The sequence below is a fragment of the Aulostomus chinensis genome, chromosome 14 (genome assembly GCF_037954235.1).
Source record: "Aulostomus chinensis isolate RoL2024-O1b breed Wild chromosome 14, RoL_Achi_v1.0, whole genome shotgun sequence".
NCBI classification, from domain to species: domain Eukaryota; kingdom Metazoa; phylum Chordata; class Actinopteri; order Syngnathiformes; family Aulostomidae; genus Aulostomus; species Aulostomus chinensis.
The window spans coordinates 1,290,273-1,310,404 of record NC_141333.1 but is presented as its reverse complement, the minus strand read 5'-3'; the positions used below and the strand labels follow the sequence as shown (position 1 = coordinate 1,310,404).

General features: G+C 48.4%; 1 protein-coding gene across 3 annotated transcripts in view; it reads right to left on the bottom strand.

Annotated features, from left to right (window-relative positions):
- The window catches only part of pde4dip (phosphodiesterase 4D interacting protein), a 78,227-nt gene that overhangs the window by 56,717 nt on the left and 1,378 nt on the right, over window positions 1–20,132 (bottom strand). Inside the window, exons 1-3 of one of the 3 annotated variants that reach the window (XM_086223229.1) lie at window positions 16,029–16,503; window positions 12,721–12,773; window positions 9,720–9,787 (exon numbers count right to left, since the gene is read on the bottom strand). In XM_086223229.1, coding sequence (XP_086079355.1) covers window positions 9,720–9,787; window positions 12,721–12,773; window positions 16,029–16,054 — 147 coding nt within the window. In that variant the 5' untranslated portion in view covers window positions 16,055–16,503. Of the gene's footprint in view, window positions 1–9,719; window positions 9,788–12,720; window positions 12,774–16,028; window positions 16,504–20,132 lie in introns of those variants that run through there. The other 2 variants (XM_086223230.1, XM_086223231.1) reach the window with 2 other exon arrangements.

The following is a 20,132-nucleotide window of genomic DNA, read 5'->3' as shown; positions in this document are numbered from 1 at the left end:
TGAGGGGTTTGTGGCCTTCACGTCTCACCCTCTGTAGGAGACAGAACTGAACAGAGTTTGAGGCATTTGGCCTCGATGGACTCCACTGCTCTCCAGTTCTAAAAGATGAGGCGACGCGTCAGGTGTTACAGGCAGGTCAGCACTGAGCAGCACCACACAATCAAGGACATCTACTCTCACCGCCTCCCGTATTTTAAGCGTGAGACGAAGCACTGCACCTCTCCAGTCCAGCTCACCGGCCCCCCACATGGCCAACAGACTACATACACACCTCTCAAACATCACATTCTCAAAAATCAAGATCCTGCTGGCACTCCTGTGAATTTTAAGCGGCGCTTTTCTCCACCTCCGACATGGGAAGGGTAGAGAGACAAAGGACAGAGACAGAGGGGAGAGACAGTTGAGAGACAGAGGGGAGAGACAGGAGTAAAATCTGTGTTCAACTGCTACTATGAACTATTCATAAAATACTTTTTTCTTCTGTTGCTTGGTTTTGTTTGTAACTGCTTCCACATGACGAGGGGCTCTGAGGAGGGCAGACGCTGAAATACAATACATAAATAACCTGAGAACAACAGAACGTACTGTAAACCATCGAGACAAAACACACTGCTGGAAACATGAACGAGTATTCACACACACACATCTGCACGGGACACAAACACACACTTTGCCAGAAGATCATGAAGCTGTGGATGATTTGCTGCCACGCGGGGACGTGAGCACACAAACGGACGTGTTTTTCCTGGATATTTTCGAGGAAGAGAATAAAACTCCAGCTTGTCAGGCATTACTAGATGGAGTGGCGGCGTAAGCGGGTGTGTAGGGAGCAGATTACTGTACACTAACTGAGCAATTATCATCCATGACCGACGCTGTGATCAAGTCAATATGTCTTCTCTGACCCGCTGGAGAGGAGCATGGATTTATTGCATACGCCTGGGATGAATTAACAAACTACAGTCGGTGGATTACTCAGGTAGGCTTTTCTCTCTCTCTCCACATGGTGGCGCTGGTGCAGTTCAGTGAGGCCTGTCTGCACACAGACCAGCAAAGTGCTGCTGAGGACAGCTTCCACTTGTTGATTTACACTTGTGTAAGTGCAGGTTAGCCCGTAAATACAGATTGGTAGTGTTCAGTATCACGAAGGTGGTTGAAAAAATGAGGCAGAAAGAGCCGATGATTCTCTGATCCATCCATCCATCGTCATCTTCCTCTTATTCCTACATTAAGGGTCGCGGGGGGTGGAGCCTATCCCAGCGTCAACGGGCGAGAGGCGGGGTTCACCCTGGACAGGTCGCCAGTCCATCGCAGGGCCAACATAGAGAGACGAACAACCATTCACACTCACATTCATACCTACGGTCAATTTAGAGTCTGGATTAACCTGGTCCCTCTTGATGTCTTTGGACTGTGGAGGAAGCTGGAGTACCAGAGAGAACCCAGCAGGAACAGGGAGAACATGGAGACTCACCCAGAAAGACCCCGCGCCCGAGCCGGGACTCGAACCCGGAACCTTCTTGCTGTGAGGACACAGTGCTGACCACTGCACTACCGTGCAGCCCCGATTCTCTGATCGTTGATCAATAATAAATAATAAATCTCTACTGGATCTGTAACCGCACACTCGCGCGCTAATGTGGGCAGGTTCTGAGGAGTCGACACCATTTAAATACGTCCAACAGGAAGTGATCATTTCTCTGGTTCGCTCCACCATAACCCTCTGCAATTTGATGCCTGAATGTAATGATTGGCAGTGCTATGCTAACGTTAGCATATAAAGGAGCAACAACAGGGTCACATGACTTTAAGGTCACCACCACTAAGCCTCAGGCTTCTTGTGTTTCCCCTGATGACCTTTAATGACCACCATGTTTTTAAGCCTCTCCACCACTCTAACATCCACCAGTCTGGTGTTTACTGGTGGATCTGATGTAGAACTGAACCTCCACCATCCACCGGTCTGGGGTTTACTGGTGGATCTGATGTAGAACTGAACCTCCACCATCCACCAGTCTGGTGTTTACTGGTGGATCTGATGTAGAACTGAACCTCCACAATCCACCGGTCTGGTGTTTACTGGTGGATCTGATGTAGAACTGAACCTCCACCATCCACCAGTCTGGTGTTTACTGGTGGATCTGATGTAGAACTGAACCTCCACCATCCACCGGTCTGGTGTTTACTGGTGGATCTGATGTAGAAACTGAACCTCCACCATCCACCAGTCTGGTGTTACTGGTGGATCTGATGTAGAACTGAACCTCCACCATCCACCAGTCCGGTGTTTACTGGTGGATCTGATGTAGAACTGAACCTCCACCATCCACCGGTCTGGTGTTTACTGGTGGATCTGATGTAGAACTGAACCTCCAACATCCACCAGTCTAGTGTTTACTGGTGGATCTGATGTAGAACTGAACCTCCAACATCCACCAGTCTGGTGTTACTGGTGGATCTGATGTAGAACTGAACCTCCACCATCCACCGGTCTGGTGTTTACTGGTGGATCTGATGTAGAACTGAACCTCCAACATCCACCAGTCTAGTGTTTACTGGTGGATCTGATGTAGAACTGAACCTCCAACATCCACCAGTCTGGTGTTTACTGGTGGATCTGATGTAGAACTGAACCTGCTGATATCTCCAGCTGCTGGGAACCACACACCTGACCTTAGGTCTCTGATCTGGAGGGAACCAGACGTTCTACGATCATAATTCCTGCGCTGCTCTCCAGTCCCAATGTGTGATTAGTGATCAGTTTGTTCCTGGTGATGACAACTGTTCGGATAATCAGTTACTCAGCGTGCTGCAGGTCACATGACCCTGCTGGAAAACAGCCATTTAAATGTCTCGTCTTGGTGATTCACAACAAACTGGCCATTGAGAACATTCTGTGTGTATCTGTGTGCGCGCGTGCGTGCGTGTGTTTGTGTGTGTGCTGAAAGTCGAGCTGCGGCATCGATCTGTCTGAGTGCTGCTGTGGAGGAAACTGAGTCTTCAGCTGTCAGCGTCGTCTCCGTTTACACTCATCAGCGCCTCCACTGCACTGTAAAAAAACACACTTTACATCTCAAAGTCACAATCACCCCCATCCAGTAGAACTGTAAAAAATGTAGTACTTTCTTTGAGAACAAAAAAATGGTTTTAACTGAAAAAATAAATAAAAGTCTATCATTACGACACTGAATGTTTTTGTGCAGTGGAGGTCAACAAGGTCACGGCCGACAACATCGATGTGTTTTATTTTTATTAGTGGGAGATTTGAAGAAATTCAAGTCAGACTTTAGTATCACTGAGCTTCCGTTCCCTGAAGTGAAGAAGAAGCTGAAAATATCAAAAATATTTGTCCCACAAATCTACAGTGTCCATTCCCTGTCCTCCTCTTCTACTGCAGTCTTCAGGTATGTTGTTGCCACACACACACACACACACACACACACACACAGAGTAAAATAACGCATGAAAACTGGTCTGTATGAACTGCAAATTTCGATAAATATATCAATAAATAAAAGCAACGAGTGAATAAATGACAGATGGACTAGAAGTGCACTCAGCTTCCTTTGTCAAATCGACTCGTGGGTCACAATTTTACGTCTAGAAATTAATTTGACAAATTATTGATGTTGTACATTTTTATTTTCATATTCTAGCATTTCTCAGTTGCTTGTTTTTAAATTGTTTCCATTTTATTCACTAAGAAATGATGAAGACATGCAGAAAAAGATAAATGGTGAAATAAAAAAATGATACCAGATTTTTCTTCTGAGAAATTAAAACATTAAATGAAAAAGTTTCTATTTTCCTAAATATTTTCTTTAACAGAACTGCAAAGATTCTAGACTCTTTTATTGAAAGCTTGTTCATTCAAACAGCTGATTGTTCTTTATTTGCTGTTCTCTCTTTGAAACGATTGTTTTCTAATTATGGTTTCGCAATCATTAATTCCGTCTCATGTTGTTTTGGTGGCGTGGGGGGAGGGGCCGGGCTTCCAGCTGCAGGGCTTTGCTCTTTTCAGGAACAAAGGAAAAGCATAAATTGGGAAAACATTCACAAACAAGTGTGACGAGTGTCAAATAAACGAGTTGAAGTGGGTTCGGTTCGTCAAGTTTTGTCCTCTCCTCTCTTCTCTCCATCACGGCGTGCGTCTGTGTTTCTATCTCTCCGTTCTCATCCTCCCGATCAGATGAGCAGTGTGCACTCGTTCCTGCTCTCCTCCAACGCACCGTCAGTACAAAACTCCTCCCGCATGTACCGACAGTCATCATAAGGATTTTCTGTCTCGCCCCGTCTTCCTACCGACAAGCCGCGTCTGTGCTTGGGAGCGCCGCCACACTGAGCTGCTGCTACATCAAACAACCAATGAGAGCCAACAGCTCGAGGCCTGCAGCGACACGCCTACGCTATTCTGACCTATTTCTCAAACACAGCAACACAAAACTGGGAGAGCGCACGAACAAGCAGCAGGAAAAGACTCTGGAGATGGAGAGAATTAGAAGAAATGTGCCATTTTCACGACTGCGGCTGTGCTGCCAGCTGCAGGCTCGCCGCTCTCCAGTCAAACGGCGAACAGGCCGACTCTGGTAATCCAACTCTGACAGACCTTTCACAGCGTATGAGGCTCTTTACAAGTGAGCGCTGAGACCGAGGGCAAAATAACAGATTAACAACCCTAATTTGTCCTGAGGTTTTAATGGCCAAAATTATAAGCAATCCTCCTCCTTCTTCTATCAATCTAAGTGTCTCTGTGGTCGGCTTGAATTCACATTTATAGGCAGCCATGTGCTTTCAATTTCTCCCGTCGACTAATAAAGGCCATTTGAGAAACGGCGCGTTTTGATTGGGTGATTTTTTTTTTCCCCCTTTTTGAAAACCTCAGGACTGCAGAAGATGTTTGACAGTTACAAATGCAGTTCTGGCAGGTTCATGTTTCTTCCAGCGAGCCGGTGGGAGGACGGATTCCTTAAAGTGACGCAAATGTGGAGAGAGAGAGCGAGCACAAAGTGTACGCTCACACTGAGCCGTAACCTGGATTCAATAATCCAGACTGCTCTATTAAGATGAGAGGCCAGCAGATACGCCACCACTGTCAGAAGAACTTAACATAAAACTACAGTGGCAAAGAAAGGTCAACAAACGTTAATCTGCTCCATCAGAATGTGGAAATTTTTCAGACAAGAGCCTGACTGTTATGTCTCCGCTCGACACTGAAAATCAGTCGTTTCCGTTTGTCACAGTTGGGGAGTGTGAGCTGCAAACGCTCCAGCCGCTGATGGAAGTCAGATAAATTCCACCTGCAGTCCTGACACAGTTTCAATTCGCTTCTTTCGCACTCATCTGTTTCTGAAAACACACAGGAAACTTAAAATGGTGGAAATTTGAAGGGAGTTTGGTTTATTTTGATTCAGTAATCCAGTTAGAGCCTGGCTGACATCTGTGTCACGACGACTCAACACCGAGCAAAGCGTCTATCAATCAAACTCCAACCAAACGAGCCAAACGCATCCAGAGGATCTGGACAGTGTGAAACCGTTAGCGGGCGCAACCCGGCCTGCTGCTCCAGTGGCCGTGTTCCTCACGACCAGCGAAAAAGAGGTAAAACCTGACGTCACATCGTAAAACGTGTAGCGAGCATGTGTTGCCATAGCAACCATGACAATGAGATTAGCAGTTAAACTTAGGCAACTATGGTTTTCTCACATCAAGTGTTGCGCTGACTCGTCACAACATGTCATCGTCACTCAGAGTTCTGGCGTTCTGCCCCACCCGAGGCATCATGTACCAGAATGACTGGAACCAACAAGTGGACTGATCGCGTCCAACAGCACCTTAGAACCCAACGTGGGTGTGGAGGCGTCTGCAGCCTGGGAGAACCTCGCGGCTCATTTTACAGTCGCTTCTTTGCTTTGGAGGCTTTTGGGAAAAAGTTTGTTTGGTCCGATATTGAGCATCATGTGACCAACGCCATGATGAATGCCAGCGCTCGGCCTGGCCTGCCTGGTTCTACTTCAAATAAAGTCCTACAGTTTGCCTGCATACAACCTCCATCTTGTAGGAAATTACAAAGGAATTATCATTATTATGAATAAATCCCACTTACAAAGCATTCATGGTGATCATGCAGACTGGCCCAATTATTATCATCTTATTTTTGTCATTAATATTTCTTACTTCAGTAATGGGAGAAGCACTTGAATGCTGTTTTTTTTAATCTCCATCAAAATATTTATCTCAGGGTCATACGAGCAAAAACTGTCAATAACAGGAGAGAAATCAAGACAAAAGTTCCAGAGTGAATCAGTGAGAACCCACGTTCTTCATTATTCTGCAGGATGAAGAAGCAGGACGAGAGGAGGAGCTGAGACGACTCAGAACGACTCAGACACACCAGCAGTGCCGCCGCCTCCACCTGTGCACATTCAAGTACATCCAGCGCTTGGGGGGGAGATCTGACACCAGAACAGCTGTGGTGCTTCAGAGAAATAAAGTGAGGAAAACATCCATCCATCATCCATCCATCCATCATCCATCCATCATCCATCCATCATCCATCCATCATCCATCCATCATCCATCCATCCATCATCCATCCATTCATCATCCATCCATCATCCATCCATCCATCCATCCATCATCCATCCATCATCCATCCATCCATCATCCATCCATCATCCATCCATCATCCATCCATCCATCATCCATCCATTCATCATCCATCCATCCATCATCCATCCATCATCCATCCATCATCCATCATCATCCATCCATCCATCATCATCCATCCATCCATCATCCATCCATCATTCATCCATCATCCATCCATCCATCATCCATCCATCCATCCATCATCCATCCATCATCCATCATCATCCATCCATCCATCATCCATCCATCATTCATCCATCATCCATCCATCCATCATCCATCCATCCATCATCCATCCATCCATCCATCATCCATCCATCATCCATCATCATCCATCCATCCATCATCCATCCATCATTCATCCATCATCCATCCATCCATCATCCATCCATCCATCATCCATCCATCCATCCATCCATCCATCATCCATCCATCCATCCATCATCCATCCATCATCCATCCATCCTCCATCCATCCTCCATCCATCCATCCCTCCATCCATCATCCCTCCCTCCATGTTCTCCCTCTTCTCCTGTTCAGGGTGGTGGGGGTGGAGCCTATCCCAGCAGCCTTCCCCCTGGACAGGTCACCAGTCCATGGCAGGGCCAACACATAGAGACAGACAACCATTGGCTCTCCCAGCCACGCCTACGGTCAATTTAGAGTCTGGATTAACCTGGTCCCTCTTGATGTCTTTGGACTGTGGAGGAAGCTGGAGTACCAGAGAGAACCCAGCAGGAACAGGGAGAACATGGAGACTCACCCAGAAAGACCCCGTGCTGCAGCCGGGGCTCCACCCACAACCTTCTTGCTGGGGGGCCACAGGGAGGACCACTGCTCCACCCACAACCTTCTTGCTGGGGGCCACAGTGAGGACCACTGCTCCACCCACAACCTTCTTGCTGGGGGCCACAGTGAGGACCACTGCACCACCGGGCTGCCCATGTAGAAAACAAACTAAACCAAGTTCACTCGTCCGCCAACCAAATCTCGAGGAGGCTCCTGAGTTTAGGATCAAAGTTCTGATCCCGCACCTCACGAGAACCATGGAGAGTCGGCCGATGAACAGCGGCCTGGCCACCAAACACTCAAATGTATAGAAAAGCAGTAAGAACCCCGCAGTGTTCAGGTCTGCGAGACATTGACACTAATTCAAACACACAACATTGGCGATTTTTCAGGTGTCCGTACAAAGCTGGTGTTGAGGTTGCCTCCCAGTCTGCCGTCTGCTTCCAGCATGACTCATCTCCTCCCTCAGTGGGAGAGTCGCAGGAAAACTTCAAAGGAGCGCTGTAATATAAAGAGTCTTCAGCCTGGAGCTTCAGAGGAAACATGTCTCCACTCTCCCAGTACAACGCTGCTGCTGCTTCTGCTTTTTCTATTTAAAGCTTCTGGAGCAGTTCAAGATGCGTTTTCACTCATTTCGGTCTTTATGTCGTCTGTTATGAGACGAAAACAACAGAGGAGAAAAGATCTCTGGATTCTTCTGGAGGTTCCAAAGTTTATTGAAGCTGGTCGTTCAGGACCTGACAGCGACCAGTAAAACCAGCACGACCAGCAGCGAACGGCGGTCGGAGACACTCTACATTTGTACACCAGGGTTTAGCTCACTTTTGATGGAGCAAAGCGTGTAATTACAATGATGGCGTCTGTCTCTGTGGCCCGGAGAGATGGCAGCAGCACAGCGACAGCACCTACTGTCGAGGCTGCTGTCCTGAATGAACGGACGACTCCATAACAGTTACAGCAGCGAGACACAAAAGGCACGCAAACGCTCCCCTGCACTGGTCAACACTGAGAGTCTGAGCCTCTGCTTCCTAATCAGCTCATCGTTCAGCTGAGGTTCCTGTTCTGCTTCTGTATGTAAATTAGGAACGTTTGAGCCTTAAATTAAAAAAAAAAAACTTGCAAAAAGAATCATTTGTCTTTGGACAAACAATTTGGAACAATGACGCTCCGAGGTCAATATTTCATCAGCTTTGTGTCAGTTAGCCTGCAGGGTTCGCCAGGAGGGTAACATGATGTGATTGTCATGGAAACACAGACACATTAACAAAAGTGCAGAGTTCCATTTAGCAGCAGAACCACTGGTGCTGGCCTGTTGAGGGACTCAGGGAGATTCCCACCTTCAGGCTATTTTCCTACTCTGGATGTTGGAACGTTCCACATTCAGCAGTTCCAATCTGAGAGCGTAAATAGTTCCTCCTGTACAACGTGGAAGAGAAAATGACCCTGGGAGGCAGAAACATTCATGTTATCGAAGAACAGCCTCCTGTTATCCTCAGTTTCCTGCTGCTACTTCTGTGGTAGGTTAGATGAGAATGAGAGTGTGACTGCTGCAGTTTGAGATGTCAGCCCCCCCAACACACACACACACACACACACACACACACACACACACACACACACACACACACACACACACACACACACTCACACACTCACGAAAGGCACATCCAGCCTTCTAAGCGACCCATAATGCACCTGGCACCAATCCCAGAAGCCTCTACACTAGAACACAACATGAACGACAACACGATTCCACAACTGTGTCCCTTTCAACAGCAGATTCAAACTATAAAAACATGTGATTGTGTCTGCACATGAACTGACATGGTGGCTGCAGCATGTTGAACTATGAACGTGCCTTCAGTCGTCCAGGAGGAAACAACACTCCTGTGACATCACACTTGTTCACGCTGGTTCTCATGGTCTTGGTCAGAGTTGTGGGTGCTAACTGCCTCCAAGTTAACGCCAACGTCTCCTGGGTCCTCTCCGTCACCTGACATCAGACACATCTGTGGGGATCTGCGTGGGAGGAGGTGGGCCAGGGGGAAGAGGAGGGTCCAACCAGGGAGGCAAACTCCTCCATCCAGTGACGCCGACTCTTGTTTCAACCACGCAAACACAGCGCAGGTCGTAGTCTTAATCAGCGCTAAATGTTCACTTTGAACCTGACTCACATTTCCACATCACCTTCCAGACAAGCCTGGACACCTCTGACTGAGCTACACCAGCAAACACAGCGTCACACTCCTGTCAGCCAGCTCATCAAGCAGCTCAAGTCCTTACCTGTTCGAACTCTCGGAGGCTGTGCATCTGGAGCGGCGGGCCTTTGTCTGTCTCAGCACACGAGAAATCTGCACACAGAAGAGATGGAATGAGTCAAAACAGCAACAGAGAGCTGGCAGAGCGCCAGTCGTCATGAGAGAGTTTCTTCTCACAGTTCAAGCGTCCATGATTTTCCAGTGCAGGAGGTTATTCTGGTCTTTCCACTGTAATTTACTGACCAGGATGTTTATGTGGGACTACACTGTCCCAACGTGCTGACTGGAAGGTGAAGCAAGGCAAAGTCATCTTTTTAAACAAGTTTGCCCTCAACATCTGAATACTGGACAGTTTTTGAATTTGCTCCCTCATTGGAGTTTCCTGACCCTGCTGACGGGGGATTTACATTCAAACTCAATCTTGTTGACGATTCCAGCAAATCAGTGGAAACAATCCTGAGTCATTTATTAGTTTCCGACTCTTGGAAAGAGGAGAAGAAGTCAAAGTGCTCAACACTACTGTATCTTTAACCAGGTCACGCACACTCTGGCTGTTCAACATGAGGCTCCTTGATAACTAGCATTCTTTGACCTCCGTTCACTAACATTCCCCTCTAACATCTCTAAACTGACCCTGACTGCCTGGAGTTCCCTCATCAGCTGATAGGCTCCCTGGTGACTGGCAGCTCTGAACATGGAGGCACATGAACACCAGGAGGAAAGACTACAGGAAGCTAGCAGCCACTTTTGTTTGCTACTGTCAAGCTGGCTAACAAAAACGTTGTTAACGTTGAAGTTAGAGAAGCTAATCAACTAAGGAGTGAAAGCAGGAGTGTAAAAAACTCCTTGAAAGGTTGCAATAATTCACTAAGATCCGGCCACTGGAGGGCGCTCTAAAAGCAGTACTCAGTGGGGTAAGTTGCAAATATGTCTAATTCAATGCTAAAGTTAGCTTAGCTGTCTGACGATGTCTGGCTCTGCCCAGCTGTGTACTCGTCCTGAACTCGCGGTGATCTCACAAAGGGGGAGGAGCCCAGTTCTCACTGATGTGAAGGCAGCTTGATGTCGATGCATTTGAGGTGTAAACGAAAGCATCAGGAAACATCATGGATCCAGGTGACCTTCATCAGTCCAGCAGCACAGCGCTGAAACCTGAACACCTCAGGGTCTCCGGGCAGCATCTCTGAGACCCTCACCTCATTATAACTCTATTAAACCTGGATATTTATGACACACACGCGCACACACACACACACACACAGGGAGCGCCGACACGCTGTCTTCCTCTCCAACTGAAACAGCACCAGAGGTCTTAAGACGGCTCAAAGCCAAACTTAACCTCTGCAAAGGGCCAGAGGCGTTCCCAGAAACCTCCACACAGGAGGGATTTGTAGTGTGGCTCATGTTTGGTTCCTCTAACGGCAGCCTATCAGCTCGCAGCAGAGAGCAGGCAGGATGCGGTGCAACCAGATCCCTCCAGACATAATCAAGACGGCTTTGGCAGAGCACAGATCTCTGACAGTTCTTTAAAACTGCGGCCCATTAGCTGTTATTAAAAAGTTGCAGTGTAACATGAAGGTGGAGGGTTCTCTGGATCGAGGCCTAGTATTTTAACCCCTGCAGCGCCTGGAGTCAAATTCACAACATGGAACATCCTTGGAACTCACGTCTGCTAGAGCTGGAGGATGTAGCCTAGCTTAGCATAAATGCTGGGAGCCAGAGGGAAAGGCAGCTTAGCTCCATCCACACAAATACACCTCTGAAGCTTAACTAGTAATATTTCTCTTGTTTATGTTCAACATAAAAACGACTGCTTGGAGGATGGAGATCGTTTACACTTCCACCAGCCCCATGATGGGGGGTGGGGGTGGGGGTGGGGACAGATAACGTTCAGCTAAATCAACTCTCTGCTTTCTTTCTTTCAACACTCTCTAAATTTAGTCTGTCGCTGATGCAAAAGGAGAACCAGGAGAAAATCTGACTGCAACCAAGTGCCAATCACTGTGACCTCATTCATAGGTGGTCTGGGTCCCATGTGGCTATGTTCTTTCATGTGTCCCAGACCCCCGTGACGGACGTCCTGGTCAGCTGATGACAGGGGAAGAGAGAGAAACGCTTGAATGTTCCCACCTGTCCAGGTGAATATGTAGGTTCAAAACTGCTAAAGGTAAATCATGTCGATATTTAGGAGCAAGCAGAGCGGCGAAGTGCGGGCGAATCACAAGTGGAGACACAGTCAAACTCCCAGTGTGAACTCAGCAGGTCTGGACTTGAATCCAACCGCAGCCACCTGCTACAACGACCGCTTCATACGATACTGCTAGTGAAGAGTAGAAACACAGACCTGCGCAGGAACGTGAGTGGATGGGAGGTGTTCACACCTGCTTGTGACTCTGATATGAAAACTATCCACTCAGTTAGCAAGTTGCTTCTGATCATCAGGTCTGAGTTGGTCCACCGGCCAAAAACAGCAAGAATAATAAACTTGGAATAGAGTCATAACATCAAAATCTATTTTTAAAAAGTGTTCTGTTGTAGCACATTTGTGTTCCCCTGGTTCTGCTTGTTCATCAATGAAAAAGGACCTGACAAGTCACAGAAGCACCTCACAGGTACACGTCTGACTGTCACAGCAACATGCAGAGATGTTAGTTTCCTCTTCCATTCCAACAAAGTGTTTGCTTTGGTCCCACGTGGAAAGTTTTGGACCCTCAGGCACATCTGATCTAAAGGTTTAAAGCTCATACACACCAATAGGGCTTTACAAAACACACACACACACACACACACACACACACACACACACACACACACACACCTATTACAGAGGTGGTGGCTGTTTGCAAGACACCGCAGTCACGGAGTCGGTTACAACAGACCCACACAACACAGGATTGTGTATTCATGACGTGAATGGAGCAGAGACACACCAGGAAGTTGAATTCAGCTTGTTTCAATCTAGATCAGTTCCTTGGTGACGCAGCTATGAGAGCATTGAATGTTTGTGCTGTCCAAGCATCACTCACCCATCATGGGTCCGATGCTCCGCGGCCGGGCCCGTTTATCTGCACCACAGTGCCTGAAAGAGAGACACAGCTGTCAGACACGTACAGTCCCACGCATCCTCGCCAGCAGCCCAGCTTTCACGAGCCTGGAGGACTTCTGTCCTCCTGGCCTCTACCTGCTCCAGTCCTGCATACGTCACATGTCCCTGGTAATGTGGTAAAAGCCCAGAGGGTCAGAAATAGTCCGAGAATGAGCGGCTCTTCCCAGCGACATGTCAGAGACAGCAGGCACACTCACACACTGGTGGTGGAAACTGAGTCAGCAAGTAGAAGTCACACAGTCATCAGTCAGCAGCAGCAGCCAGAGACCGTAAACAAAGACAGAAGCCGTGGATTCTTCCACCAAATGCTGCAGAAGCAACTCTCTCACTCTCTGACTCCCAGCTAGCAACCTGTGCTTCTCAAAAGCTTCTGGGAATATTATGGACAATGTTCTGGTGAAGTGTTCAGCAGAAGCTTTTAATTTGGTCCAAGAATGTTCTTCCAAACGTTTGGATAACTCTCTAAAATATTCTAAAAATGTTAGTTGAGGCAACAGGTTTCAGATCAAACATGGAAACAGGGAAATCATTTAAAGAGACACTGCACTCAAACAGATATTTTGCTTTTCAAGAGCTCACAAATGGTTTTCCCCTCCAGCATTCCTTCTTTATAACTCAAGAATGCAGAAAGAGCCAGCCACACATGGAGCTCATAGAGACTGGGACAGACCAGGACTGTGAGTGAGTGCTTGACAGGGAAAATCTACATCTGGGACAAGGGTTGCTTAAATCACCAGCCTGGTGGAGCAGTGGTCCTCACTGTGGCCCCCAGCAAGAAGGTTGTGGGTGGAGCCCCGGCTGCAGCACGGGGTCTTTCTGGGTGAGTCTCCATGTTCTCCCTGTTCCTGCTGGGTTCTCTCTGGTACTCCAGCTTCCTCCACAGTCCAAAGACATCAAGAGGGACCAGGTTAATCCAGACTCTAAATTGACCGTAGGCGTGGCTGGGAGAGCCAATGGTTGTCTGTCTCTATGTGTTGGCCCTGCCATGGACTGGTGACCTGTCCAGGGGGAAGGCTGCTGGGATAGGCTCCACCCCCACCACCCTGAACAGGAGAAGAGGGAGAAGATGGAGGGATGATGGATGATGGATGGATGGAGGGATGGATGGACAGACGGATGGACAGACGGATGGATGGAGGGATGGACTTATGGATGGATGAGAAGAATTGCTTAAATCAAACAACATTTTATAAGTCGTGGTTCGAACTTGTGGCAAATCTTAGCGGTTTCTGCTCACTGGTCACTTGTAGTTTCACATTGTTACGCAGTGTCAGTAAAGGGGGTTTATGTTATTTACTCCTCTCAAAGAGTAAAAAAAGACTTAAGTGTTCCGCTGGTCGATAATCAGGGTGTTTTTGGGCTCAGGGGCCATTAGCTCATCCTCTGAGCCCTTCATGAATAATCAATGAGAGAGATCAAGTCAGAGCTGAATGCTGGAAAGGCTTTTTTTCATTAACTTAAGTGAAGATCAGGCAGCTTCACGTCAGGATGAGACTTCAATAAGCTTCATTTGTCCTCCCTGAGCCACCAGGAATCAAAGGCTTTCAGCGCATGTTCATTTGCACCTGGGTGTGTGCTCCAGTCACAGCGGGTCGCTCCAGGCCTGAGTAACCGAGGCTGAGTGACGACAGCTGGTGAGACGACAGCCAAGACTTCCTGTGTGACAATCGACGCCCAGCAAAGCTGACCAGCAGCAGCTGAAGCTACGGGCCACCAGAGCACTGCTTGCCATTTGTGCTCTCATGTGTTGGTGCTCGTCATCGGACCGGTGACACCCCCCCCCCCCCCCCCGTTATTCCCTCTGCAGGTAAAACCCACTGTGAGCTCATAACCCTGGCCTGCAACACTCCACAACTCCAACAGGAAAAAAACCTCAAGGAGTAGCTGATCAATTCACCGTGACCCTGTGGTTTAATCTGAGATTAGGGAGACGTGTTGATTGAGGTTAGTCAGACACAAACTGGCTCTAAAACACGACGACATGTTTTCACCTCCAAATTGATTTTTACCAGCAGGAAACAGCGTCTGTTTGTAACAGTGTTGCTTCAGGTACCGCCAAAATGTCATAAATTACATTTTACTGGTTCCTTTCTTTCGTAAGTAAAGTTACTTTACAATTTCCTGTCTGTGCAGAGGAATAAGCGACTGATTACACCACTTTTGTGTTATCCACCCATCATCCATCCATCCACCCATCTATTTTCTATACTGCCTGTCCATTCAGGGTCGTGGGTGGGGGTGGAGCCTATCCCAGCTGACATTAAGTGAGAGGCGTGGTTCACCCTGGACGGGTCACCAGTCCGTCTCAGGGCCATCGGGAGCAATCAGGGGTTCAGTCTCTTGCTCAAGGACACTTGGACATGGTCACTGGGGGAAGAGGGGATCAAACCAGCGACCCTTTGGCTGGGCCACAACCTCCCATGATAAAGTATGGCGGTGTCAAAGGATGGAGCGGTGACTATTCAATGGGTCGAAACTCTGAAAAGATGTTCAGTACGATGGAGGAGGAGGATCGACAGCTGAAAGACTCCTGAAAGTCGGCAAGGCTCCAGGCTGGACTGTGAAGCTGCTGAGAGGAGCCCTCTGGAACCTGAGGACGCAGCAGCTTCTTCCTGCAGGTAAACCAGTTCTTCAGTAATGACAAGAGATATTTTTAGCTCCAGGTTTAACTCGGCAGCGGCTGAATGACATTCGATGCTGAAGTTAGGAAGTAGACAAACTGTCTTTGGCACAAGTTCTGTTGTCGCTGGTGGAGCACCGACCTCTCGTCTCGTGTGTCGGAGATCAGAGGCATATCAACCTGTGTCTGCTGCAGGGTCATGTGACCTGGGGCTGAATGCACGTTGATCCTTAGCAGGAAAAAGCCAACTGCTAGCGTGTTGTTTGGCTGGTGGGGAAGGTGCAGGTATGAGGATGTGCAAGGCACAAGTGAGTTTGATGTGGACCCTCCAAAGAATGTCTGCAGTCCAGCACTGATTATCCAGGTGTTTACTTTACTCTGGCTCAGCCAATCGCTGCCTCTCACACAGGGACACCACATGAAGGGAGCCCTCATGGGCTCTTATGTAACGTCGGCACAAAAGTTCTCTTTTCCAACGTGAGGCAAAGACTTTTTTTCCTATCTGTATGAAGGAAATGCTTTTCTGGTCACATTGCATTCATGAACCCACACAAACCAACTCGCCATGACTCATCACAGGAGCTGATCACTCAAAAAGCCTCTCTTACCTTCCCCTGTAGAGAAATCCACTCATGTTTTCAGCAGCATAACACAGAAAACCCCCAGTTCCAGTAACTCCAGCAGCTCCTGCACCAGTACCTCCAGGTGAGCCCCTCCAACCTCAGCACGTCTGCTTCTCTTCCCCAGCAACCGCGGAGCAGCAGAAAAACACTGAGCCGGTCGCTTCTCATTCAGAGCCCTGAGCGGAGTGACCACAGCCAGGCTGTCCGGCGGCGAGGTTCCCAGAGGAGCGAGCCAAGCGTCCAGGCAGACATTTGACGTGGCAACACAGCAGCAGGGAGACGAGGTAAACACCACGGCGGTGCAAAGGTACACAGAGAGCGCCTGGTTCAGCATGAAAGGCTGATCTGTTCCAGCATGCTCCTAAACAGACGTTTCACTAGGCAGGGGCGTGTGTGTGTGTGTGTGTGTGTGTGTGTGTGTGTGTGTGTGTGTGTGTGTGTGTGCGTGCGTGTCAGTCAGCATGTATACACCAACATCCTTACATGGCGTGTAAAACAGCCACCAAACTGTCAATTGACTATACGCCTCTGGTATTTTGTGAAGGCAGGGTGGAGCACAGTGGACACCAACATGTGTGTTAGAGTGTGTCTTTATACAGCCCCCGACACACACACACACACACACACACACACACACACACACACACACACACACACACACACACACACACACACACACACACCCTGCAGGTGTGTGCAACGTGTTGGAGCAGGTAAAACAGGGTATGAGTCCAGACGCTAATCTTCTCTAACACAAAAAACTGCTTTACCTTTCTGCCTGCAGGTCGCACTGATGCAAGGGTCTTTCTGATAAAGTCACATTGGTCAGTTATGGCTCCTATAGGGTGGGGGCAGCAACATGACCCAATTCATTCAGACAGGTGCCACATTTAGACCAATGGACTATCAGAGACAGTCTGGATGTCAGTCTGGACTTCAATCCATGGAACTTCGGACCAAATATTCAGTTGAAGTGTTTTCTAATTTAAAATGAGGAGACGTTGTAGTGGTAGAATCAGACACGTAGCCGGAACTACTTTCCTGACTGGGAGCAGTGATTTGACGCAGCACCTCCAAAGCTCCACTGGAACTTGGGTCAACAGAACCAAACGTTTGTTGAGGACTAGAAGAGCGACTGCTGCTACTGATGATGAGGAGGAGGAGGAGGATTCCTGCTGGACACACCAGCATCCTGGACCTGAGCTAGCTGATGCTAACACTTCCCACCCACTACCAGCCATTGGGCTAAGCTAACTAGCCTGGACCTGAGCTAGCTGATGCTGACACTACCCACCCACTACCAGCCATTGGGCTAAGCTAACTAGCCTGGACCTGAGCTAGCTGATGCTGACACTACCCACCCACTACCAGCCATTTGGCTAAGCTAACTAGCCTGGACCTGAGCTAGCTGATGCTAACACTTCCCAACCACTACCAACCATTGGGCTAAGCTATCTAGCCTGGACCTGAGCTAGCTGATGCTGACACTTCCCAACCACTACCAGCCATTGGGCTAAGCTAACTAGCCTGGACCTGAGCTAGCTGATGCTAACACTTCCCACCCACTACCAGCCATTGGGCTAAGCTAACTAGCCTGGACCTGAGCTAGCTGATGCTGACACTACCCACCCACTACCAGCCATTGGGCTAAGCTAACTAGCCTGGACCTGAGCTAGCTGATGCTGACACTACCCACCCACTACCAGCCATTTGGCTAAGCTAACTAGCCTGGACCTGAGCTAGCTGATGCTAACACTTCCCAACCACTACCAACCATTGGGCTAAGCTATCTAGCCTGGACCTGAGCTAGCTGATGTTGACACTTCCCAACCACTACCAGCCATTGGGCTAAGCTAACTAGCCTGGACCTGAGCTAGCTGATGCTAACACTTCCCACCCACTACCAGCCATTGGGCTAAGCTAACTAGCCTGGACCTGAGCTAGCTGATGCTAACACTTCCCACCCACTACCAGCCATTGGGCTAAGCTAACTAGCCTGGACCTGAGCTAGCTGATGCTAACACTTCCCACCCACTACCAGTCATTGTGCTAAGCTAATTAGCAGCTCCCTAATGTAGCACAGATAGCCACAGATTGCTGCCAAAATGACATCTGCATTTGCTCAGTTTTCATCTCCAGATTTGCCAACATAGTAGCACTGAAATATTAACCCTCCAAGCATCTGTTCGTGCACCAACAACCAGCGCTCCCAGACAGTCCCTGCATACTGAAACGTGAAAAGTGAGTAAAAAGTGAGAAGTGAAAGGGGAGCGGGTGAAGTTACGGTCAAATCCCTTCTAGATTCAGAACTGTGTGTAAACATGTGCTGCTATAAAATGCAAAGCTCAGGGTTCAAATGTGAGGAATGCCTCTCCACCAGAGCAGAAGCTTCCTCACATACCTGCCTCACATTCCTCACACGCAGCCGCTTCACCAAGACCTCGACCCGCCTGACAGTGGGAGGAGACTGAGCATAGGAGGGAGGACTGGGAGGCTTCCCTGCTCCCTGCAAAAATGTGTTACGCAATCAGAGAAAACAACAGGCCTTCACATTTTGTGATTCACGGCTCGGTTCACACGAGGTCGTCCCTGCTTGTTGTTGCTATTTCATCTTTCTGGGTGTTGGCTCACAGCCTGTCTCCCTCTTCAGAACTCCTAAATGATTCTCTAATAGGATGAAGATGACGGGACGGGATGAACCGTCCTCCTTGTCAAGCTGCTTCCACAGAACCTGACGGCCCCTTGACCTCGCATCACAAACCACAAAGAAGCGTGCATTCATTGGATGAAAGAATAACAACAATAAAAGTTTGTGTCACCAAACAGTATAAAAGTTACACCGTATCAGATCCACTCTCTGTTGCGATAGTCAGTATTTCTAGAGTTGTTGTGTTCTCAAGTGCTCCAGAGTGAAGATCTACCTCTCAGGACCTTCAGGGTCCAGCTGAACGTCTCCAACCGCCAGGAGCCTCCGACCGTAACTCCATCATGATCCTGAACCTCTTTTGGGAGTTTGAATCTGTTCTCTGCACTGAAAACAGCCTTGTTAGCGCCGTTCATCGTTGACGCTGTCAGACGGTATCACGTGACGCTGTCGACCAATCACAGCTGTTCCAGGAAGCAGCCTCGGCTGAAAGGAGTCCTGGGTAATGGAGTGTACTTACTCATTTGTATAATTTAAGACCCAAAATGTGTTTGTGGATCTCTTACACACCAACGCCTGCTTGACACCACCGAAACGGCATCAAGACGAACATCAAAGTCTGAGTTCTTGAATTCTCTCAGTTTGGTGACGGCAAAGGTCTGAGTGTCATCACGAACTCATGGAGGCATGTCAGAGTTGAGCTATCTGACACACGCGTGTAACATGTTTCAGGCTGACACAAACAGGTGGTTTGACTTTGTTGTATGTTATATTTTGTTCCCTCCACTCCAGCATCTGCAGCGCATGAAGCCCAGGCCTCATCAATCTCTCTGATTGGAACCAGCGCTCGCCGTCTACCTTCCGTCTGGTTTGAAGGATGACGTTGTCTAATTAACGCGGTTGTTTCTCTTTAGCTGTCGATGAGTAACCCTCAGACAGGCGTGTTTACATGGCTGAAACTCTGTCATACGACACGGTGGGAGGAAGCAACAACACTGACACGCATGATGATTCCACTGTAAGAAATCTGTTGCAGGAAATTAAGACTGGAACGGTGTCCTTATATTTGGAGCGGTTCAGCCCCGAATCCAAGACCAAGACCAGCTGGAGGACCTGCTCATGGCCAAACTTCCCCTGCCACCGGCGGCTCGGACTGGCGTTCAAACGCTGACACGCCTCAGCATCCTGGAGCTGCGCTGTCTGGCTGACTGTGATTCAGTCACCTCTAAAAGCAACCGGACGCCATCGGTGGACAGTCGTGTGTTGATGAGGATCAACACACGACTGTCCAGTTTTGTGCGTTTTTGTTGGTATTTTCTCAGTTTCCTGTCACTGAAACCGCCTCAGCAAATCCACTCACAAGTAAAACTGAATGGAGGCTGAAAGGTTTTCACTTTGTCTCACTCTATCATCCATCCATCCATCCATCTATCTATCTATCTATC